This window comes from Seriola lalandi, unplaced genomic scaffold (genome assembly GCF_002814215.2).
Source record: "Seriola lalandi dorsalis isolate HSWRI2012SDOR001 ecotype SW California unplaced genomic scaffold, Sedor1 jcf7180002054945, whole genome shotgun sequence".
NCBI classification, from domain to species: domain Eukaryota; kingdom Metazoa; phylum Chordata; class Actinopteri; order Carangiformes; family Carangidae; genus Seriola; species Seriola lalandi.
The window spans coordinates 4,092,008-4,116,945 of record NW_019525496.1 but is presented as its reverse complement, the minus strand read 5'-3'; the positions used below and the strand labels follow the sequence as shown (position 1 = coordinate 4,116,945).

Below are 24,938 nucleotides of genomic sequence, written 5' to 3'. Positions count from 1 at the left end.
CAGCAGCATCTGCAGGCAGCGTGTCTTTGAAGAGTGGGAGAAAAAACACACGGACAAGAGGAGAACATGCAGAGTCCACACAGAAATGCTGCAGCCAGCTGGTCAGCAGATTCAAATCCACTACCTACCTCTCACCATGCTAACCACTGTGCTGCCAATTTGTTCATGTTAAATATAAAAGAAGCATAATTCAATTGCTGTTTTAATATGGTGTGAGTAGCGAACGCCCCTTTTATGTCCAGGGTAACTTCTTCCAAATTCTCCCCCTTTCTCTGCAGCAGCAAGAAAAATGTCAGAATCCTAACAATCCCTCCACTCACCGCGTCTCCTCAGTTACACAGATGGGGGTTTAGACTGGCTGATTTATGTTGTGAGCCAAAGTCAGAAGCGAGGTGTGGATGCGGCTCAATGTGCCACAAGCATCCTTATTAATCTCTCCCTCAGAAAGTGGAGTGCTCAGCAGTAACCCAGCGGAGAAGCTCAAACAGCCGTCTATCCTCCAACAAAACCCAGACAGCAATTTGTGCAACTGGCTGAAATCTGGCAAACTTTGTTTCCACTGATGACAGCCAGTGTCATCTGTGAGAGGGGAGGAGGAGAGATATTACAATCCAGCTGGAATGAAGACATGAACAGAGGAATGCATGAATGCAGACAGTGATACTGTACTGCAGCCTGCATTATAACCTTGAACATAGTCACATTTAGACTAATCACATAGATACCGCCTTACTTCCTTTATAGTTTGATTTCATGCAGTTTTACTTTTCACATCAGAAAGGTTTGCTTTTTCTAAAGAGAAACAATGAGTTGCTGAACAAAACTTCCATTCATTATTTTTCCTCTCACTATTTGGTGTAACTGCCATGTGTGTAAAGTTGCCACTTACAATCAGTGTTTGGCGGTAACGTGTTACTTAGAAAGGTGTAACACCTCTTTGCTTCACAATTTAGCTTTGGGCTTGTTGGGGGTCATACTGTGAATTTGCTGGCTGCTTGATATCAGTTTGGTCTCTGAGAGTTCAGGGAACAGACTGGGCCGATACTCACAAGCACAGGTTAAACATTGAGCGGGGCCAGTATTTACAAAAGAGAAAGCAGCAACACTGTCAGGCAGAAACACACTACACTGATTCTTCACCATGTTTTGTAGCAAACTTTGGCAGTAAGATTGTTGTATTGACCAAAAATGGATGTTATAGCACAAACAATTTTACTGTACAAAGAATGGTAGAAAATGTGATTTTCTTTCTGTATCTGAAGGTCCTGTAACTCCAGGTGAGAAAATTGATATTGTGGTTACTTACATTCGGATAATGTCCATACCCTAGTTAGTTGTTACGTGCTGATCTTCATTCTGCACAGCAACTTACATAAGCTGTTGTTGTTTGGTCTGAAACTAAATGAGCTTGTCACAGGGGATTGAGGTGTGGAGAGATGACTAGCCTGTACCAAAAGAGGAGAAATGTAATGACATATTGTGTCTACTCAGCAGCCTTGCTAAAGCTAGCCACATGGATGAATACAGATTTAGGTTTTGGTCAGAGTTGGAGGGTGTGTAAACCCTGCAGCTTCATTATGAGGATGAGACTAGTGGGGCTAATGTTAAGCTAGCTATTAAATTCCTCCAATCCAAAAGCTCACTGCTTGTTTAAATATAGTGTATTGTTTTCCACTCCTACAAGTGCTAAATACTGAATATGTGATGTGTGCAGGCTTTGTTGTTGTTTTATGCCCCTTTGCTGAGTAACAAAAGGAAAGTAATGAGTAATGTAACTCATAATTAGTCATTTATTAGATTTTGCAATTAAAGCATCCAACATTGGTTAATATGAAGTGTGCACTTATTGAGCTAAAAGTGTAACAATAATCAAAGAGCATCAAAATGAGCAGTCATTCTCATTACAGCCCTGACACAAAGACTGCAAGGCCAAAACCATTCAACATTAGCGCTGGGTTATCTTGGAAGTACTTTATCATTGACTACAGCTGCCTGGTTAATGATCTCACACAGTCATTTGGATGTCATTTAAAAGAGGATTCTCTCTTATCTGCCCTCTTTCAGTGGAGCTGAAATTCAACTTGGACCAGTATGTGAACAAACGCTACCCAGGCCTGGTAAAGATTGTGAGGAACAGCAAGCGGGAGGGCCTGATCCGAGCCAGAATACACGGCTGGAACGCGGCCACGGCTCCTGTCGTTGGCTTCTTTGATGCCCATGTCGAGTTCAACACTGGCTGGTAAGAAAAGGTCATGTCTAACACAAGAAGGTCTAAGCTGTGTCTTTGTCCTTTCTCACCTTTGCCTTTATGCTTCGCTTTTTATGTTTTCTGTACAAAGGCATGTCGTTTAAGATTATTATCGCTGAGATATTCAGTTTAGTCTGCCCTAAGCATTTTTATGTACCAATTCTAACTGAGACAGCACTTTTCAGCAACATGACCCTTGTTATTAGTAAAGGGTTTCTCATTAATAAGCTTTTTTTCTCTTACATCTCCTTTTTGAATTGTGAGTAATGGGCTTTGGTTAGAGCTGAATCAAAAGACATCCCAATTTAAAATGACATTACCTGTCCAGCACGCACACACTTACAACGAGAGAGAGCCAAACGCTGGGAAAGGCGTGAAAGAGGGTAATTAAAGAGGGAACTCAAATGTTGAGCAATTCAACATTATTTTACTTGCGGGCTATGGGCTTATTTTTCAATATGAAATTACTTCTGGGGGTCTCAGTCCAATGTCTGCCTGCTGCTTAAGTTTACCAGCAAACAAGTCATTCAAATAGATGTAATTGACACCTAATTTGAGCCTGTCATGCTGCCAGTGTTTGAAGATGAAGTGTAGCTTTTGTTCCCAGGAAAACAACCTGGGAGGCGGGAGTGGGGCCGGGAGAGATGAAGGGAAAAGAGGAGGGATGGAGGAGGAGAGCGTTGAGAATAGTTTTGGTTATAAATTGTTTACAGTGCCCCTGGATGCATTTCATCCTTTTTGGATAGCTAGATAGTTCGGATGTAAACAAACATGAATACATTTTTTGGTTCGTGTTTGGTATTTTAGTTATGAACAACTGCCAGTGTAGGCCTAAATACGTCAGATAGATATGTCGGAACATGTGTATTTAATTTATGTATTGACTGGTGTAAGAAGCTCTCCGTCTCTCTTGGTTTATTAAGATGACATGAGTTTGACCCTGTATAGGATAGCATAAACATACTGCCATTAGCCAACAACCACCGTGACCTTGTGACCTTTACAAAGGGATAATTTGATGTACCTTACTTGTTGCCTCTTGGCCGACTGTTTTATAGTGTGAATGGGAACTAGAGACCTGGAGGCTGTGCGAGGTGGGCCGTCCCGCCAGCAAGCATCAGGGAGAAAGTTGCATTGTTGTCTAGGTGCATTACTGATAATAACTGATTCCCCTGGTGGTTCCCTCATCTGTTTCCCCATCTGTTCTTGGCCAAAAATAGACGTGCCTTTCATGCCCCCACATAACCCATTCACCTCTGTATAGGCTCCTCTACAGTTCTAGCCCCTCACCACCCCTCCAGTTGTACACACCGAGGCTGTCGGCAAATTTCCTTTGAGTTAGTTCACTTGCTGTCGTTGTTTGAATTTCACATACCTTTCTCTTCTCTTCCGCACATACCCTCACCCACATCCCCGCCTCCTGCCTCCTTTGATAACCTGCTGCCTTCATTTTTTTTTTTTTTTTTTCTCCATGTGCTGGTGCTTCAGATATGCTTTTGCATGAGATTTTATTTACAGGAGTCAATGAAAAGTAGCAGTTTTCTACTAGTTTTCTACAAGCAGATGCTGTGTAAAGGGTTATAGTGATGGAGGAGATGACAGGCTTCTCCAAGAGGCTTGTTCGTTTTTGCTTGGATTTCTTTGTGTGTGTGAGTGCGCGTGCATTTATTATCTTCTGTATGTCTGCAAACACTTTGCACTGCTCCTTTTATTCATATAGATTCACTTGTGGTATCTACACTATCTATTTGTTAGAATGGGTGAAGCTCCCTATTTATCATAATATAATTATTCACCATGCCACATACAGTGATAAGTGAGACGGATGGTTCCTGTAGATGTTGTGGTGAGTCTCCCTCAATGACCTTGTACACGCTGCCTGTGCATACTGAGCCAGAGACAATGCTGCCAGCTCTCAGCTGCAGATGCAGCGCTGTGATTCATTGGCACGGCGTTCCCCCTGGGGTGCTGTACATTTTCAGCTGAAATGTATTGCTGGTTCGCATTACTGTTAAAGCAAACATAATTGTATCATACTGTATAGTGCACTTGACAGCTGTTTCCCATCCCCTCACACCATGTTGGTTTACGAGGAGTTAAGAAGCGAGCAGTTTCCACCAGAGGAGTGATGGAATCTGATTTCCACGGCTTTGCTCTGCTTTAATATGGGGATATGAAAATGTTGCCCGTCATTAATGCAGTATTGCATCAGCTAAATGTTCACAATCCATCTCCTCCAATGCTTTGTATCCATCCATCCCTGAGACAGAGGATGTCCATCCTGCTGCAAACATGACCCGTTTCCCTCTACATGCTCTGTAAATAAACAGGATTAATGGAAGGAAATGGGAGCGTGTGGTAATTAGGACCCACTGTATGCCACACTTCAGTCACACTGCTGCAGAGGGGAGGTGCAGGAAAATTGATATTTATTTGGTTTTTGAAGCCCCTACACAGTTGCAATCTCAGGTTATTAACGATTAATGATTAACAGTGTAGCAACCGCTCCCCACTGAGTGTGTGCAGGAGATAAGATTGTCATTGCGGGGAGGCTGTAATGAAATACATGCTTCAGAAAGCAACACTTTGATGAATGTTGAATGCTGTGCTGCTATGTGACCTGGTGGGTTTATCTAAGAATAAGACAAACTGGTGGAATTTATAAAAGTGAGAAACCAACCTGCACCTCCTGTAATGATGAAATATGTAATATTTGTCACATTCATATTTGATATCAATTCCTTTGTTAATATCACGGGCCTCTCTCTGCTCATTATGCCAGGCAGGTGCAGCGGCTTTATATTAGATACAGTGGCACATAAATTTCAGCGTTCTTCAAGGTTGAAGAAATATTTTTTTTAGCAAAAGTAAATCATGTCCTGTCATGTCGCTCACTGTGTCTGGCAGTCGCTGACATAATGAATTGAAATTCTTCATGGATACCTTTACTTTCTTTGGATTCTGCATTTTTTATGGGAGGTAGGAGACTGGCCGATATTAATATGTGCTCTACATATACATGTCTGAGCTGCTCTGTGAAACAGCCAGACAGGAGGACTGTGGACGGCCTCACATTTACAGATTTAATCTTCTTAAAAATGGCTGGAAGCACTGCAGGCTTAGAGTCTGCATCATACACAGAGCAAACACAAATTAACACGATCAGAGTTCATTTTAACACTTTAAAGCTAAAATCTAAATGGATCCACACCACAGTGTTAATTCTTTTTTCTTGTTTTATTAACTGTACAGATGCTAAGGCTGTATGGTACAGCTGTAAAAGTAAATTTGGTATAAATAAATACAAATTACACATAAATATTCCACTCAAAAATCACATCTAATACAATAAACAGTCAAAATACAGTAACCATGCTAAAAAGAGATTTTTTTTTTTGCTTAACAATTTAAAAAACAAGCCATGTAGCACTGTTTATCATGGCATGCATATTGATTGTAATACAGTGGAAAAAAATGCAAAGAAAATGCCCATTAAAGCCCCACTGAGCATTTACATTAATGAATCAGGAAAGACAGAAGAGATATATTTTTACTTATAGAAGCATTCTGTATAAATCTGGGTGAACATGTATGTCTAAACATATAATCGCGTTAAAGCCAATCCACACATCTACACTATGCCTTTATATATTAATTTTATCCACTGCCTCCATGGTTTCCCTTTATGTAGCTGAGCCATTTAGCCCATCTGAATTATGAATAATGCATTTCTGCATGCATATGTTCATAAATTTAGTGATCTCTTCCTGTATTTACATCCTGTAAATAATCTTGGATTCATGGCTCTGTGGAATTTTATACCCATCCATTGTACTGTATAAGTGATAGTTCGGGTTACTTGACGTGGAGTTGTGTGAGGTAGTTATACATAGTCAGTGTATTACCTGCAGTAGATTCAGATCAGTGGCTGGTTTTCTGAGAGTAAGAAGAATACAGGAAATTTTTAAAAAAGTTGCAACATGAGCAGATAGCATTTATTTCTACATGACTACTTGACTTGGCAACAAGGAAGAAAGTAAAACCTTGTGCCACTACTGAAGTTCTGAAGAAGCCTAAGAGAGTCGAGAGAGTTAAGTGATCCTTGGTTTTTCATGCAAACTGATTCAAAACATAAACTGATGAAGTTTTGCTGAGTTCAAATTAACTGAAAAATAAAGTTAGAATTTAAAATGAAATGATTGCAAGTAGATTTTTGTAGATACTAAGGCTCCAGTAAGCTGCTAACTGCACGTGAGATACAGCAGGCACTGGCATCTGCATGAAAATACAACATTAACACTCATAAGACACCTTTTTCAACTTCCTAATGTGATGTCACCTGAGTCAGCCAAAACCACTGAAGTCTGAGAATGAAAAAAATCTGGAGGTGTGATAGATGTGAGCTTGTAGCCCACTCCTCATTGCTGCTTCAGGCTCGCAACTCAAGGATACATTGGCGGCTACTAACATAACAAACCCAAATCTCCACCTGAGCTTTTTGGCGTTGGGGTTGCATTGTGAGTAATGTAGACACCCTGTTTTGACGAGGAAGAAAAATGCAAGGAATAAAAAAAGACAAGGAATGCAAGGAATAAAAAAAGACATACATGAAGGAAAGATATCTCTGGTTCTGCTGCAGCATTTGTGAAGGCTTTCTGTCAGAAATTTTGCTTTGCTGTCCCTGTGCATTCTTTGGCGTAGATTATTTGGGTCATCAGTGAAAGCTACGGTACACCAAAATTATAGGGTAGCTCCCACGTTCTGCTGCGTTAAACCCAATGCGGAATTAAAGGAGATCTTATTTTAGGCACTGAGGGCCCTGCTGCTCCTGCGGCGTAACTCTGAGCATAGTTAGATCCCATTATCTGATAATTCCTTGCTTCAGAATCATTCCCAATTTGAGATCCATTAATCTGGACATTTTGAATAAAAAATGTAACCTCAAAGGGGAAGGCTGCTGGGTTTTCATATCTGCCCTGGACAAAGGTAGGACAGATAGTGAAACATCCTCTGAGCTTGCTATATTGAGTCAAGCAGATATAAATGGAGATTGTACAGTGATACTTATCCTGGCTTGTGACTCACTGTTCTGTTTGTTTAATTCTGTGAAATGTGTGCACAGGCTGATGTGAAGCTCCACAGAGGTGCTGGCTATTATGAAAGACAAACAGTGAGCCATGAAGAGTTAATAAATCAAAAGCGCTCCCGCTTCGGTATGACGCGCTACAAGAAATGGCATGGTGAGCGAACAGCAACGGAGGTTGTCAACATCTATTCATAATATTGGATGAGTCATCACTGGAAGGGGGAAAAACCCTATTGTAGTATGGAACTGAGTATGATTCAAAACGATGTGGATGAATAACCCTCTCTGTGTTATGCAGATGAAATGGCAGATATAGGAAGAGGAATGACACAGGCTCATCTGTCAAAACCAGATGTGTCCTGGTTTCCAGAGCGTCTCTATCTAATCAGTCTCATGGATCCCTGAGGTACAGGAGCTGCTGGCTGGCTCTGGGGTGTTTTTGGGTTCTCAAGGACGCAGGGAAATGAGTGGAAGATGTTCAAGGGGGGGGAGGCTGGGATGGCAGAGAAATCTCCTCAAGGTTAGCGAGTGTAGAGGGAGATTCAGAGACAGCACAACCTCAGCTAACCGTGCCAAACTAACCTCGTCAGGATCACTGCTATATTAACAATCCTGTGTAAAAGGTTCAAGCAATGTCTTTATTCCAGCAAACCCCAACCTTCAGTCAGCTCATTATGTCCATTTTAAATAATGGAATTGCTCATTAACTTATAGAACTGTTTGTCAGACAGCTTTGAAACATCAAAAGGTTAAAAAAAAAAAATCACTATATTGAAACCTCCAGCAAAATAAACACAGAAAAAATAATTTAGGACATATATCTTCAGACACAGTGATCAAGTTATTTTAACTCAGATATATTTGATTGTTTCACATCAAAGAGAATATATAGCAGACATCAACACATGTACATCCTCAAAATGAGGATGCAGTGCAGGGTAAATACGCCTAGTGTCAGTTCTTCATATACTTTGATGTGTTTTTATATTTATTTTTCATATGGACTAATCAGCCAGCTGATTTATGTGTTGTGCTCTCTAGTGGCACTGGCATAACTGCGGAAGTCGAAATGACTGTGTTTTCGTTGTCAGTGAGAGTATGGATGTTTGGGTTATCACAGTCAGCCATCTCCCCATTTTGACAGATGAAGGGAGTCTGTGTAAATACGGAAGCTACTCAAAACACTAGTGTGAAATGTGTTATGACACAGGCTTTGGGAATAAAAAGGATGTCAAAATGCTGTGTAAGCATGGATGTATTAAGAGAGCTGGATACAGCACCACCACTCAGCCTCACTGCCAGTTTGTCCCAGTGGTCACTTACAGTACTGCAGGGGAAAAAAAATCCCCTGCTGCCTAAAAAACATGTAATTATACAAAAAGATGCCTGTTAAATATTTGACATGGACACCTTGTACTGCAAACAAGGTCACTTGTTACAATTTGTATGAATGATGTTGAAACTACTGAGGGTTTTTTATTTGTAAAACATTCCCAGAGCCTAGAGAATTGATTTTAAAGTGTGCAAGCAGAAGATCCAAGGTCCAAGCAGAAATGACCAACAGGAGAAACACTAACATGCAGTCAGTGCACGAGGCCAAAGCAAAGCAGGAAGCAGAGAAACGTTTCATTACAGTGAATGTGTGTCATTTTGGAGTCTGGTATCAGGTTCCTATAATACAGCCATGGGTGTGTCCCTATAGGCATCGTTACTTGCTAGCTAGTGATTATAAATGAGCAAGTTTGCAACCCATGGCTTTTGCAGTGTAAAAATGTAATTTGATTAAATTTTAAAGGAAACAAACGCAATTGGTTTATTGTTGATTTGCAAACGAAGACATCAGAGTCTTTTTGATGATTATACTCTCAGTGGCATCTTTATTAGGTACACCTCTACCGTCGAAAGGTGTTTGTAATGTTCCTCCTTCCTTAGGTATGTGTGTATGAAAAACAAAACTAGAACCATCTCTCAGTATAATATAGTCCAGAACCTTTAACTATGACCTCAATAATAAACATATATATGAATTTACACATTGCTGTGAGTGTATGTTTAACATGTGACAGGCCACAAGCTCCCTCTGTCATATTTGGAAGGAATAACTCATTTTGGGAAATATGCTTATGGACTTTTTTGCACACAGTGAAATGAGAAGATTGATACCACTCTTATCTGCACGATAAATGTAAAGCTGAAACTGGCGGTTAGCATATCTTCGCATAAAATAAAAAATAACTCCACCTTCCTGCCCCTCTAAAACTCACTAATTCACATGTGTGGTGTTTGTTTAATCTGTACAGAGCCCAAAAATATCCCAATATGTCCAACTTTTCATTTAAATGTGAGAGGCTGCCATAGTAACAGTGTTTTTATTCCTGCCTTGAACACAGATTTGTATTGGATTTTTGCATGATCCTGACTGGTGTTTGCCTAGTTACTCACCTTTGTTTTACCAACAGCTTTGGTCATCAACAAGGCTACAAATAATAACAGATAACATGACTTTTGAGTAAAGACACAAAGCCCCATCTACCTGCCTCTCAGAATTGCAGCTGTCGTACCAACCACTATTAAATGATGGCTTTTTCTAAGTACTCATATTTCCTAAGCTTCATATTTTACCAACATCATCCCATATAGTTCAATTTGGATCTGTTCCCTCTGTACTTTCTGTCCCCTACCTTCATGTGATAAGTAGTAATTTGCTTTTTGAAGATAAATGGGTTTCACTTTTTGAGGAAAAGTAGATGGGGGAGGGAGAAGGGGAGGGAGAGGGGGGCAGGAATCAGGGCAAAGACAGAGAGGAAGAGAGTCAGTGGGTGGGGAGATAGAGAGAAAGTTGGAGTGTGGGAGTATTCTTGAGAGATACATTTATCATTCTATAATTGCAGGCTCTTTTTTAGAAGTATATCATGTGAAGAATTGAGCGTGTGAAGAGTTGCTTTGAAGATATGGTGGAGATCATCTCTCAGCTTGAGGAAGATTATACAAATGTAGCCAGTGCCAGCAGCGCTTCAGCTTGTTCTCTACCATATGGATCTCAACACCATGTCTTCCTTAGCCAGGGCTTTAAATAGCAGAGGGAGCTTCCTGTATGTGGTGTCGTCTTAAAACCACTCCAGTGACCAAGAGACACTGGCACCAAAAAACAGGAATATATTGTCTTACCAGTAAGTCAGCCTAATTGGAAATAAAGTTGCTACAGTGCCTCAGTGTTTCACCATAAGGCATGTTAACAAAACCACAGAGAGCAGCCATTACTGTGAGGAGTGGAGAGACCTCTAAAGCTAAGAGCTAATAAAGGTGGGTCGATACGTTTGCTTTGGATAATCTGATGATCTTATGATTGGATGAGGGGTTTGCTTTGTGTATTCATCATAGATAATATACACCAGTGGTTATTATTGGAAAATACAGTCCTCAAAAGGTGTTGGGCTAAAAACAAGATTTTATAAACTTGCATGTTGACATAGGCAGGCTATACCAATCTCCTGCTAGTGTGAGGATGTAGGTGAGGTGACAGGAAGGACTGAGACTGTTCACACTCTACTGTTGCTCCCATTGCCAATTTGAAGACACAGCATTAGCCTACTTTATATTTTTCTAGTTTATGGCATATTAAATAGCTGGGTTAAAGGATAAGGGTGGAAATAAGAAAACATCCAAAACAGTGTGTAGGTCCATCTTTCAGTACTTTTCAAGTTAACACGTAAAACAAGTCACAAACACTGGACATGATTTAATTTTTAAGTCATTTCCTAAAACAGCTGGACACCGTAGTTCAAATATTACTCAAACAAGAGTCAGTAGTACATTTGTTGGGTTTCACTTTGTCATGCTGCACTAGTGAGTATTTATGGTAGCAGGACAATGCACAGTTTCCATGTTCATCGTATTAGAACGACATGTTGCCAGTGCAACAATGTGGCTCGCTGATGTGTTTTTAGTTTCAGGACAAAAATGGAGCTCAAAGATCTAAGTTTAGCGAAAGATTGACTTCAGAGTTAAAAGTTTAGTTCAACTTTTGGGTAAGCAATTCAGGTTCTTGTCAATAGAGGTGCAAATATGAATAACACATTCATGACTGAGTTACAGGAGCAATTTGTAAGCTTTGCTATAGCTTCATAGCCAACGTTACCCATAACAGATGTTTACTTACCAGTCTAAAAGAAAGTTGCAAGTTCTGCATCAAACTTTATCTCTCTACTCACCAAGAGCTGTCTCCTGCAGTGGAAAGCAACACCGATGTTAACTCTTGTCTCTATAACGTCTTTTCTTCTACTGAAGTTTGCACGCTAACCAGCTAGCCCCGGCCCGTCTCATCACTTTATGATAGTGACTCACTGGAGCCTCCAGTCTGCGCTGAAGATGTTGCATTGCTGAGAGTTATAACCTCTAGTCTTGCAAACGGAACAATGGCAGAAGCTCTTGTCAAGTGACAATCACCACAACCTGTTCCCGGCAAGAAACCACGTTTGGCGGCAGAGGAAATTTACAAATAGCCCATAAAAGTACAGTTTTCTTTTTTCCTCTAAATTTCTGTATGTGTACGGATTTAATAAACAAGATACATCACTCAACTAAAAAGGAAATAAACTTGTTGAACTTCTGTTTGAGAGAAATCAGTGTTGGCAGTTAATTGGAGGCTGGGAATAAATTACATTCTCTGCTGTCAGCATAATCATCATCCACTGATGGCCACAGTGCTGCTTCTTTATAGCTGGTGTAAATCTATAAAGAATGAACTGCTGGACTGTGGCATCCCGATAAAGGCTGTACTGTTTGATGTAAAGTCTAATTCTACCTAGCGGCTAAAGTACTGCACACTGTAACTAGCTCTGCTCTCATCAACATACTCAAACAGGTTTTATACATTCACTCTCAAAAGGTTAATGTCTTTAAATCTTCTAGCAGTATTGACCCAGTTAGTAGACTGACTTCCTGCAGTGGCCAATTTCAGGACTGTTTGTGGTTTGTTCTTAGTGACTTATGAGTTCTCTCCACTACCCCAAACTTGCCACACATTCAGGAGCTGGTGCTAAAATGCGCTATGAACTGATTCAAAAAACCTTTATCAAAGTATTAATGTGAGGACTGACACGCCCATAACTTTGAGGAGTTTCTCCTAAACTGACCCTTTAAGAGCCACTCTTAGCCTCCAGATGTTTGGTGAATATGGCTCCTGCTCTCTATTTGATCTGCTCGAAAAGAACGTGTCCCGGCCAAGCAGCCCCTGAGCTAAAGCCATGAGATGAAAACGGTGCGAAGTCTGTTTCAGAACCTAACACGCAACCCTTCACACCCAGATAAAAAAGAGAGAGAGTGGATCGCTTTCCCTGGGAGCAGAGTAAGCCTCTCTTTTCACCTGATTTGTTTTGCTTTATCAGGTTTTACTTCTTATCAAGTTTCTCAGCTGGAAAAGTGTCACATTTTGACATTCGTTTTCATGAGCCAGAGATATAAAATATGATATGATATCATTTGTTGTTCCGCGGAAAAAATTCATTTTGCAAGAATTTTGCATCATAGACAGTGGAGGGGAGCGGATCCTGGCAGTCGCTTTGAACGTTGAATAAATGCAGATTGGACAGACTGCATCATCGCTGAAAGCCCATGTAAATGTGGCGATACAGTGAAAGTTGAGATGATGTATGCAGTCATCCATGGATGCTCCTGGCATCGTTTTGTGTAATCAGGATTTGCAGTAAATACCTTTCTCTTCAACATGTTTTCAAATATTTGAATTGAATTCCTGGACATAGTTTCTGTGAAACCCCACTCACACTTTTCATTTTACATTTACACTCAGTTACATTATCCATCGGGTCATTCTCGACCAATTCTTTCTAACGTTGTTGCAATATTAATACCTGAAAACTTTACAGGGCAGAATGAAAATATGCACAGCTTTATATTTGCCCTGTGGCAGACTGTTCTCCTCTAACTTTCTTTTTTCACCTTCTGCAACTGTGCTGTGAAGCTTCTGCTTCTACTTACTAGACTTCAGGAGTGTCCGCTCTTAACTTCTGTCTCTTTTGTAATCGAAAGGGCTGAACCTATCCTGACCCGGATGAAGGAGGACCACACCCGCATCATCCTGCCCGCCATCGACAACATCAAGTACAACACGTTTGAGGTGCAGCAGTACGCCAACGCCGCTCACGGCTACAACTGGGGGCTGTGGTGTATGTACATCATCCCTCCCCAGGAGTGGCTGGACAAGGGCGATGAGACAGCCCCTATCAGGTGAGGACCTCGGTTAGTGAACATCGTTCATTATAGATGAGGATGTTTGATGAAATATGGATAGCCCCAGGATATGACTTATTCATGTGTGGAACTGTCTAACTAAGGTGCTCTGTACTCCACTGTGCCACCCAAACACAAAAATAAAGCCTCCTCGTAGAAAGCTGTCTAATTACCATGAAGAATATCTTCATTTTGATGCAGGGTCACGAGGCCACAGCCATGCGGTGTCATTAGTGTAATTGTGTGTTGAATATGAGCCGAGCATTCCATTATACCACTGCTGTTTGGAGGAAAGCACGGCCTTGGATCATGTTTCTGTATAATCCTCAAATTGGTTATGTGCGTCCTTGGTAAAAATCATATTGTATTTTAATAGACTGAAAAAGAGCACAGGAGTAATTGTGTTGCATGGAAATGTTCTTATATTCAGTCTGAAGTAACACTAACTACAAAATACATGTAGTTAAATTTAATGTATTAACTGTGGCCATGAGCTTACTATTAAAGCGTTTCGGTTCACCTGTAACAGTTCTCCTGTGACTGACACCAACCAACCGATGCTGGAAATGTGGTTAGAACTTCTGGTTACAGTATCTGCTGTAAAATATCTAATAATAAAACAGTGACCTTATAGATGCAAAGAATATCATGTAAGATAAGATTACAGGTTTGCTCCCACCAACAACAACAAAAAAATCAGAATTATGTATATTTCCACAGCATGAGTTTCCATTTTCATTATTATATTATAATATTTCAATATTATTATTATTATTTTAGCAGAAATACTTTTCTCTCAACCATCAATCAAGTCCCATCACCTCTACTTTTTTCAATTGCTGTTAAGCTTCTGTCTGTATGAATCTCAACACCATTTGATGAATATGATCAGTTAGTCTCATAAAAACACAGACAATTAGGAATAAAAGTCCTGTCTCTAAAAGCCTGTCATTTTAATGAGCTGAGAAAGAGCACAGGAGGTTTGTACTGCATGATAATGGTTTTATATTCCAACATCTGTTGAGTCCACATAGTTAAAGCGAATCCGTGGACATGAGCTTAACGTTAAAGGTTCTCCTGTGACAGAAACCTAAAAGTCTTACTACATAGGAAATGTGATTACATCCAGTTTCATCTGCGTAGGCAAGACAAGGCAAATTTACTTGTATAGCACATTATCATTCATGAAGGTTATTCAATCTGCTTAATGGAAATAAAAGAAGCATAAAAAGTAGAAGTAAAAAGCATGATAAGAAAACAGTATAAAAACAGTAAATAAAGATGAATATTATCAGAGTGACTGATTTGCTGGTCTTTGCAGATCCTTTCTAATCTGTGTAAACAGTGAAAGGCTAAGAGTCACATTTTCATTGTGTGCTACAGTATCAGATAGTGAGGCATGCAGCCCACCATCATCTTCTCTTTGAATGCTCACATCAGAATTGCTCAGCACTGCCTTGACAATAGGAAAATCTCACATCATTTGACAGAGAAGATTACCATGATTTTGTTGCCACGGCAGCGTGTTTGACCCTGCAGGAACATGAAGGCAACAAGAGAGAGACAAGGAGACGGCAGAAACTGGAAGATGTTCAAAACCAACAAGAGGGGTGTAGCTACAAAAATGGATGTGAATATCTTTTATTGATATTCTTTAGCATTCAGTATCTTTGACTGGCCTCCAGTCTAGAATAAATATGAGCAAAATATGAACAAGAAAACAGACAAAGATCAGTCTTTGCACATAGTAAATGTGGTTGTGCTTATTAAAATGTAATTTAACAAACATTGAAGCTGCCTCCCAGGTTCAGGGTTAACTCTCTTTCCTCGCTGTGATCCCACTGATGAAATGCATAAATTCATTGGTCTCAGTGAGACATGCAAGGAAACGAATAGCACTGTGAAAATTTATGAAATATCATGAAAGAGGCATCATGTGGTATGGGCATTTAAAGACTTGAAGGACACCAACTGAACATTTCAAATGCTGCTTTAGATGGAGGAACTGCACCTATAGTTGTTTGCTTTAATGTTGTAAAGCCATTGCAGGAGCCAAGAGTATGAGGTCAAGCCAGAGCCAGCATGAGGTACTCAGCTATTGGTTTTCATCTTTTCCATATTCATGACACTGCTGGATTACAAATGCTGGTGTGGGCCTGGTGCATTGCTTCTGCAATTCAAATGCTATAAATCTGATCCTGAATTCAGGCCTGAAGATAAAACATCCTGGCATATGAAAGGTTTCATACTGAAAAATAAATAATATTCCTACCTAAATTTCTTTACTTGGCAACAGAAGGTAAATGATAGCCAAAGGTGGGCAGCAGCCCATAGTCAGCTTGGTTTGTCAGGACCCAATAGATTCAACATGTTTTTAGGAACCATGGATAATAACACATTATCAGTCCTTCTCAGAGAGGGAGAGTTCAGGGGTCAGGTGCAGCAACAGCAGCCTCCATCAGCTTTCTCTGTCTTGTTCAAGAAGATTTTAAGAACATTTCAATGCAGCAGAAACAGCTGAGATATGTCCTGAACACAAGTTAATCTAGGAAAGACTGTCTATCTACCCAGCTATCATAAAGACAAGCAGTTAAGTGAGGGAAGAGTTTAGAGACGACTGAGACGTGGAGCTTACCAGCAGGGCTGCATCTCAATATCAGCAAAAGGTCCCTAAAATGTTGTTTATTCAGTGTTTGCATGTCATAATAAGAGCTTTGTTTGAACTTCATTAACACTCTTAATCAGACTTTAAACATTAATTAACAATCAAAAAAACTCATCAACATCACAATCAGATTAATTAAGACAAGTTAAAATGCATCACCAAAAGGTCAAGGACAAGCATAAAGAGCATAAACACTCATAGTGAAATTAAAAGTAAAAGCAGTCACATCAGTAAAGTAGATACTGTAGTTCCTCTGCCAGGTTGCTCTGGAGCCAAAAGCCTGATCAACTTCAGTATTAAGATTAGACGTCGGAAGGGCATGAGCCTGCCTGACGATCTGAGGCTGCACACTGGCTGATGGCTGTTCAGAGGTCTGCAGTATTTTAGGGTTGATTCTTTGAAATAGACAGTAACTCTGCCAGTTGACTCTAACCCCATTGGAAAAGGAACAGTTGCTGCAATCAGAAAAGGGCAGATTTGTTGGTTTTTATCACTTAATGCCTTGGCTTTTAATTTTAATTTTTAATTATTTTTTTCTTTTAACCACGCTGCAAACATGAACACTGCCAGAATGTCCAAAGGTGCCATACTACTTTAAACTAAAACATTCACACATACTGTTGTGTTTTGATCAAGGACTACAAAAACTGAATTCAGTTTCATTACCTTGCTTGTTCCAGCATAGGCAAAGCAATAACAGTTTTATTTGATACAGGGTGTCTCACACAAACAAATAATGTGGTGGCACTTTTTACTGTGGGCCTAAATATTGGATGTCTTGTCAAAGCTCCATGAAAATCATGTATTATTGAGCATCAAGTGCTGGACTTGAGATCGGAGAAAGATAAGAGAAAAGCCTCAGACACTGCAGAGCTGGTTTGTGTTTCCCTGTTGACACTTTGCTGCAAATGGACAGGATCGCCTCAAGGCCCGGCTGAAGTGTGTCGGATGTGCGGATTTCTATTGGAAATCATTCTCCCGCCTATTTCCTCAAGGTTTCTGCCCATCAACAACAGAAGCTTTGTGGCCATTCATAGCACAGTCTTAAAGCCTTTTCTGGCTGTTTGGACATATTTAACAAGAAAGAGAGTAAAAGGAGGCAAGAAGGCACAAATGTCCCACATTCTGCGAGTACAGAAGATTGCAACAATTTTAGAGATCTGATGGAAAAAAATGAGTTTTTTTTTCTTTTCTTTTTGGGAACTAGCCAATTATAGAAAAGACAGAATAGGGAAGTTTGGAAATGGCCACCTCTTAAACCAAAATCACATTTCTTTTGAAGAAATGGTTGATAAGGATGTCTTGCATTTCAAAAGCTTTATGATTTCTTGAGATGCAGTTTCAATCACCTTCAGACAAAGAAAATCTAGAGTATCAGACACTATTAAATTGCATTCTTCTTTTTTTGTGCAGTACTTAATTCACTTATTGTTAATGTGTGCTTGAGGAAGATACTTCAGTCTGAGCATCTTTCTTAAGCAGATGCTTGAAGACGATCACACAGACATGAATGCATTTAAGTACAGTACATGAACAAAAAGTAGGGAGACCAAGGATGAGTATTAGCTTTCCCTTACATAAGAGGTTTAGTATAAACCAGCAAATGAGACATCTAACAAGACTCTACTGCATAAAAGAATAAAATACAAATATGTCAAATATGTGAAGTTTTCTACTTTTAGATTGTAAGTCCAGTGACTTTCATTGTAGTCTTGTAAAACTACTTCAGTTTCATCAATATGTCTTGCATTTTCCTCTCATACCTTCCATGAAGCATCTGGTCTGTCATACTGTTTTGAATGAGAGGTCACAGAAAAGCCAGATGTCCGGCTCAAAATACAGTTTCAACAGCAGTGTCTTCATCTGGGAGAAAAATAAACGATCTTGCCAGAATGCATGCATGTGTCAGATGTTCATACTGCAAGCAAATGATCTGGGGGACAAAGTTAAAGGGTGCGAGGGGCGGATGAGCCTGCAGGCTGACCATCTGTACACTAAAAATAACGAAACCTACTGACATCAAATGAGAAACCCTATGCAAGATTCCAACAGCAATCTGCCATCTCTAATAAGAACTAGAAGTTATTTTGTGACAAGCCGTTGTAACTTCCTCTTGTTGTTTGTGTTGTGCGTCATTTGCACACTTTCTTTCAAGTTGCCTTTTGACAAACCTCAGGGATGTGAGTGTGTGCTGTGTGCATGTAAGTACAAAAAACCATAACAACAGTGCAGGTGAGAAAAAGGTGATGGAGAGAGAACAATTGCTCGGTGTGCCATTCCCACTTAAAATATACAAAATATTACAAAAAAGCCGCTGGAGACTGTCGTGTTTCACACATGATGGCAGGGTCACACAGCGTAGAAACTGGGGCTGCATTGAAACTTCTTGTTTGTGTCGATGAAAAGAGGTTGATATCTCTGTCTCTTCTATGACTGATTTCTCTCTGTATAATTGTTGAACATTAGGAATGAAACCATTGCTGTTTGATACTTGAAACCAAAACTGGACCTGTATAGTATTCAGCCTCTCTGTTTTGTGCATGTTTGGAGGAACAGCTGGCTATAATTATTCATTTAATTGGATTTAGTTAATTGGCTCTAGGAGGGGAATTAATTTTTCATGCCTTGATATTGCCTGTTTGATTACATCGCACACCATACAAATGAGAGCAGCGCCAAACTTTGCCATAAGTTACTCTTTTCTCACTTAAAACTCTTAAAGTTCCTCTCCAGACATGTTTTACACTATGTAAAAAATACTCTATTATTAATATTTTATTTAACATAGTTTTCCTGCACAAAAGTGGGAAAAAAAAGGAAAACATGGGCTGGAAGCAAATCTACACTTACTTCCTCATTGAGAAGTTCTGGATCAGGCCTTGTGCCCCGCCCACCACCACTGTTTGCTTTAGGTTGACAGGTGAAACAGAGCGTATCAATACGATTAGCGGAGGAAGCGTCACAGAGACTCAGCCACATGTTTGAGCCTCAGTCAGACCTAGACATGGGTGTTTGTTGAGGAGTCAGGAGTTTGCTGTGCACCAGAATCGGCGACTAGAAGACGTATCAAAACAGTAAATATAGTTATTTGTTTATTAAATTTGTCATCTTGGCAGTGGCTGACACGGTGTGAGTGGCTGTGCTAACGCTAACTGTTGCTCTCTGTATTGACAAGGTTTCAGTGACAGGTGAAAGAGCAGAGAGTATGAAGATGGTTAGAGGAGGAAGCATCAGAGAGACTCTGGACATGTTAACAAGTTTAAACACTTGATTTTCACCGGAGGGGGTCTTAAACTATTAATACTACAAATGTGAGCATGTTACTTTTACAGCATTGTATCTTATGTGGTCAGCCAGAGGTTTTAGCGTCATCATCACTTGCATCTGACTTGAGCTGCTGAGTCTGGACTTAATCACAGAAACAGTGTTTACATTGCTAGGAAGCTTTTTTTCTAGTGGGAGCACTCAAGAGAGCTGCACAAAGTTTGCAGACAAGAAAGGTAGGTCACTTGTCAAGAGAGGAGAAAGGATGAGGTGAATCGGGGCTGAGTGTGTGCTGTGTCGGTCTTTTTATGTGCACAGCCAGTGCAAATAATGGCACTTGAAAGATTCCCTGAGATCAACTTATAATTTAAACAAGACTGTATAAGGCTACATCATGCAATAAGAGTATATATTGCAAGCAAACATGAATCATTTTAAGCTACTTTTCAGTGAGGAGCAAAGGCGTTTAGAATTATTAGCTATTAATAGCAAAGACTACAAATTGTTAGATGTCAGGCTAGTGTAAATCAGTCATTCTATCACAGTCTTGTTTCTTTAAAATGTCCTTTTCGAGCATCTTACACCAATTGACACATGCTATAAATGTCAAGCCATAAAGATTTATGTCAGCTATAATGGTGGGAAAGCTTTCCTTTGAAATATAATGGTTCAGGAGGGTTTACATGCACCTCTGCATCAGTTTTATTTTACTACTGATCCAGGATTTTCAAAATAACACTCCATGGTGATGAGACGGTGTTTTATATGGGTTCTGAACCTAAAAGCACCTTTCTTGTTGGCTCACACCCTGTACGGCTCAGTGCACTCTCTTAATACAGAGTCAGTGAATCATAATGCAGCTCCCACTTAATAGTACTTCCTACTGACATGTCTCTCAAACTGAAGTGGCAGACACATTTCCCTCTTGCGTCTCTCTCTCTCTCTCTCTCTCTCTCTCTCTCTTTCTCTTTGTCTCTCACTCTCTCTCTCTCTCTGTGTGCGTGTGAGATAGTACTGTATACAGTGAAGTTACCTTGGTTGTCATTCCAGAAAGAAGGATAAAGCCACTCATTGGTCACTTGAGAGAAAAAAATAACGCATCTTAGTACTCTATATGAATGTAATGCTTTTTGTGGGGCTTTGTCCCAGAGCACTTAGGACGTGACAGATAATAGTACTGAAAAGCAGCCCTGAGGGGACAGCAGCTAAAGTGGAACCATTTCTTTTAGTAAAGGTGGAAAGTAACCACTGGCTTTTGTGAAAAACACTCTCTTGCTATGTCAGCTGGGCTTGGGCAGGTTTTAAGTTGTAAGTTTTAAAAGTATTTTTAGGTGATTCTGCTAAATCTGACATTTACAGTTAACATACCATTCTGGATTGTTGTACAGGGCTGGGTGGGGAATATGGCTGTTTTATACTCTATAGTAGTTTTATGTCATCTAAATATTAAAGCTGCACTAATACAAAAGCTGTAGCTCATGGTGATTAACCCGCTGAGTATTACTGTATCCTCCACCTCTGCAGTTCCCCTCAGTGATACAGAGCGTTTTAATATCTAAAACATCTAAAAATGATCATTAAAACTTTAAGATTTCTTTTATTCTCACCACTTCCATTCACTGTCTCCGGCAGCAGCTGTTTTCAGTAAAAAAAAAAAAAAGCTCTCATAATCCTCTGGACACTACCTGCCCAGCATCTTACAACAGACACACAAAGTCAGCCATTAGCTAATAGAAATAGTACAGCATTTAGCAGCTAAAGAGACATGTTTCTCTCAGGACTTCGTGGAAACCAAACCAGAGCTGAACATGACGATAGTGACTTACAGCATATTGACTCCAAATTAATGCTAATGTTGCTCCATATCAGCTGGATGTGTAAATAGTCGACTCCAGTCTGCAGTGTAGTTACAAACACTTCACTAATAAACTTCAGAATTAAACCAATTTATATTGAATAATTTACCAGATGAGAGTTAAGTGTCATTTTCACAACTCTGTTTGTCTGCTCGCTCTCCCTTGATCACCCTCGTGGGCTATTTCTCTCTCTCTCCTTCTCTCTCTCTTTCACGTGGTATGGTCAAATGACCATAAAATGTTGGTGTCTTTTAATTAATTTCCATTCCTCCTGACAACCTCAGTTCACTAAAGCCGGGCAGCATCCTGTCTGTGTCCAGTAAAGGCTCATGAAGGAGGGTCAGTTGAATCGGGTTGGCGCATACAGATAGACCCCAATGTGAGTGTGTCGAACTGAATGGTGTATATGGTGGTAATATGCTGCTTTAAAGCTGTAATACAACTTGGCATCCTCAAGTGGCAACAGGAGATTGGCAGGCTTGATACATAGAAAGCCAGTACCCCCACCCACCCCCATCCAGTTCATTGTGATGGGATAAAAGACAGTTCTGTCTCAATTACAGTGGCTGCATTTTAAATTACACTGAGCTGATGATAAATTTATGTTGTTTTCATTCATTCATGCTTATTACATTTCAACATTGTCACTCTGTCAAAGTGTAGAGCCACTAAGGTCTAAGTGGGAAGCACAAAGAATACTGAGAGGTTGATAACTCCAGCACAATCTGTTCACCATACGGGTTATATCTTAACCTTGTATAAGACTGTGGAGTCTGTTCTAAAGCAACTGAACCAGACAAGAGTCTCTGTATGTTGCACATATGCATTAACCACAGTTTCAGCAAACTTAAAAATCCCATTTTATTTCCAGTTTTTCAGTCTTGATAAGTGGTTTTACCATATTAAAATCCAGCTTCTCAGTGCATAAATATACAAGTTGCAAGTTTTTAAAGCAAAAAGCAAAGCAGTTGTATCATATCTGAACATTATCATTAAGTTGATTGAATGGTAAAACTGTCTTATAACACGTTACTATGAAAACACGCTGCAACTAATGCTTGATGATATTTTTCCAAGCTGATTCAGAAATCCTCACCTTGATTGCAATGAATAGAAGATGCTGTCTTTCTCTGCTCATCCAGAACTCCAGCTATGATTGGCTGCTCGTTTGTGGTAGATCGGGAATACTTTGGCGAGATTGGTCTGCTGGATCCTGGCATGGAGGTCTACGGAGGCGAGAACATCGAGCTGGGCATGCGGGTAAGGCCCACGATTATTACCAATGCTGCTGGTAAAATGATTTCAAAATAGAAGGGGGTTTTGGTAGTCAACTTGAAAGTAGATTTTTTTTTTCCTTTTTTTAAACTGAACTAAAATTAAGCAGAATATGAAATTGCTCAGAGAATTGCTTGTTTTCAATGAGGCATTCCCTCAAAGCTGGAGGGTTGTGTGTGCAGTTGTACACCACACAAAAAGCCATAATTACAAATCCCATATATGAAGTGGTAATATTTAGAGTCCTCGTAGGAATGATTTGTGAAATCTATAGTCAGACATTGGAACAGCTTATGATGAAATTTTCTTATGTTTCCCAGCTGGAGGGATACAGCTTAAGATACAAAACCCAGGGGCGTCAACAGAAGCCATGATTAAACTTTGCAAAATTTTCTTAGATGGGAGTGGGGAAGAAAAAATCCCCTTAATGCAAAATCTTCAGCCAACCCAAAGGCTCTAAATCCTGTATACGGAAAATGTAAATCTCTTTTGCTGCTGCTTTGAGTTGAATTTAACGCTTCATGTGAGCGAAGGGCTTGCTGAAGAATTGGTTAGCGTTTAAATTCAGAAAATGTTTCTCTCCAGCCGAGTGGAACCGTTCTGAATCTAAACGCACTCCTTGGGCTTATTGGAAGGAGAAATGCTTGAAAGATCCCACTCCTTCATTTAATGTCGTCCCCACATCCATTTCAAAATCTCGAGATGGCTTCAACGACACCTCTGAAGTGTCGGCCGCCTTTGAAAAAGCACTTGAACCGGGGCCGGAGAATGGATCTTGGTTTACAGATTGCTGCGATGCTTTATTGAAGCTCGAGACGTTTATAGTTGTTGATGACCGTTTCAGAGCCTCTTATTATTCCACACAGAGTGGCTTTTCTCCTACATCAATAGCATGTTTTTTTTTTTAAATAATGACACAATCATCTAGTCTCTTGTGTCTTTATCTGATGGTTGCTTTGCCATTATCATAGAGTGATAACTCAGCATTATATATAATGTGCCAACCCCCCCCCCCCAAAGGTTATACAGTGTTTTCTTATTCAGTACAGCTGCTTATATGCACCTAACAAACCATGCAACTAAGTTAGACAAGCTTCGTGGGGGGAGATCAATTCAGCTACAGCAGCTAAATAAAGTTAGAACAACTCTATTGAACTGTGTGATATAGCGTAACAGTGAACTTCTTTTGGTTCTCACTCATACATGCTCCTCATTGACTCTGTCTCTTGTGAATATTTACTGTATCTTTCTGACTCATGAGGTGAAGAGAATCTGCCTCTCTGTCTGGGAACACAATGCTGTCACAAATGCAATTACCTCTCCCCCTGTTTGGCCTGTCTATGTGGAAATGAAACACATGCCACAGAAAACAAGGCCATTCAGCACATGTACAAGCTTGAATAGGTCTGCAGTCAACAACCAGCTTCAACCATTCATATTGCACAGCCGCTAATGGAATGGAGATGGCTTCTGGCGAATGGACGGCAATTACTCCTCTAAGGCTGGCGGCTCAGGCAGCTCATTGTAGTGCTGGCTGAGGAGTTGCCATTTGGGATAGGCTTGATTGACAAGAACATGTTTAACAATTAGCCAGGGCAGCTCACAATAGCTGAGCCTGCCCTGTACCATCTGACTACAGGGGGCTGATGAAAGGCAGGGCTCAGACAGAAAGGTTATGGTGTATTTATAATTTACTGAGAGTTGTGGCTTCTATAGCGTTCTCTGGGTAAAAAGGCTGCCAGGACTCAAAGAGCTGGCCTCTTTTATAAGCAGAAAGGAGGCTAGGATGTGCGGGGCTGATTATACGGTACACAGCACTGCGTGTGGTGTTGTTTCCAAGAGGAAGAGCACAGAATAAAACCAAGGCAAGGGAAAATAAATCATAGATCTCACTGCAGTTTTCTGTTTGTTCAGGTGTGAAATAATTTACAGGGTCGGACCTTTTAAATGAAAAGAAATGAACAGAGAGGGGAAACAACTGCAGACACGAAGACGATGAATATGTAAAAGAGACTCCCAGCAAGATGTACTGAAGGGTAAATACATCACCTACAGGCGTATTATGACACATGGATTTTTTTAGATAGTTTTTATTTTTTTATTTTTATTTTTTTTAAAGACTGAATCCATTTCTTTATTATATAAGGTCGAAGGGATTCATACCAATACACCCAAAGAAAAAGGAGAATAACAATAGAAAACAACATACTGTATTAGAAGAGAGAGAGAAGGGAAAAAAAGCATGGCACATGGATTCTTCCTTTGACATCTGAATAGAGTGCAACCTGGATGTAT

General features: G+C 40.1%; 1 protein-coding gene across 1 annotated transcript in view; it reads left to right on the top strand.

The window, feature by feature from the left end:
- The window catches only part of galnt9 (polypeptide N-acetylgalactosaminyltransferase 9), an 84,426-nt gene that overhangs the window by 28,103 nt on the left and 31,385 nt on the right, over window positions 1–24,938 (top strand). The window contains exons 4-6 of the mRNA XM_023393857.2: window positions 2,065–2,239; window positions 13,383–13,580; window positions 22,511–22,628. Of these exons, the coding sequence (XP_023249625.1) occupies window positions 2,065–2,239; window positions 13,383–13,580; window positions 22,511–22,628 (491 nt within the window). The remainder of the gene's footprint in view (window positions 1–2,064; window positions 2,240–13,382; window positions 13,581–22,510; window positions 22,629–24,938) is intronic.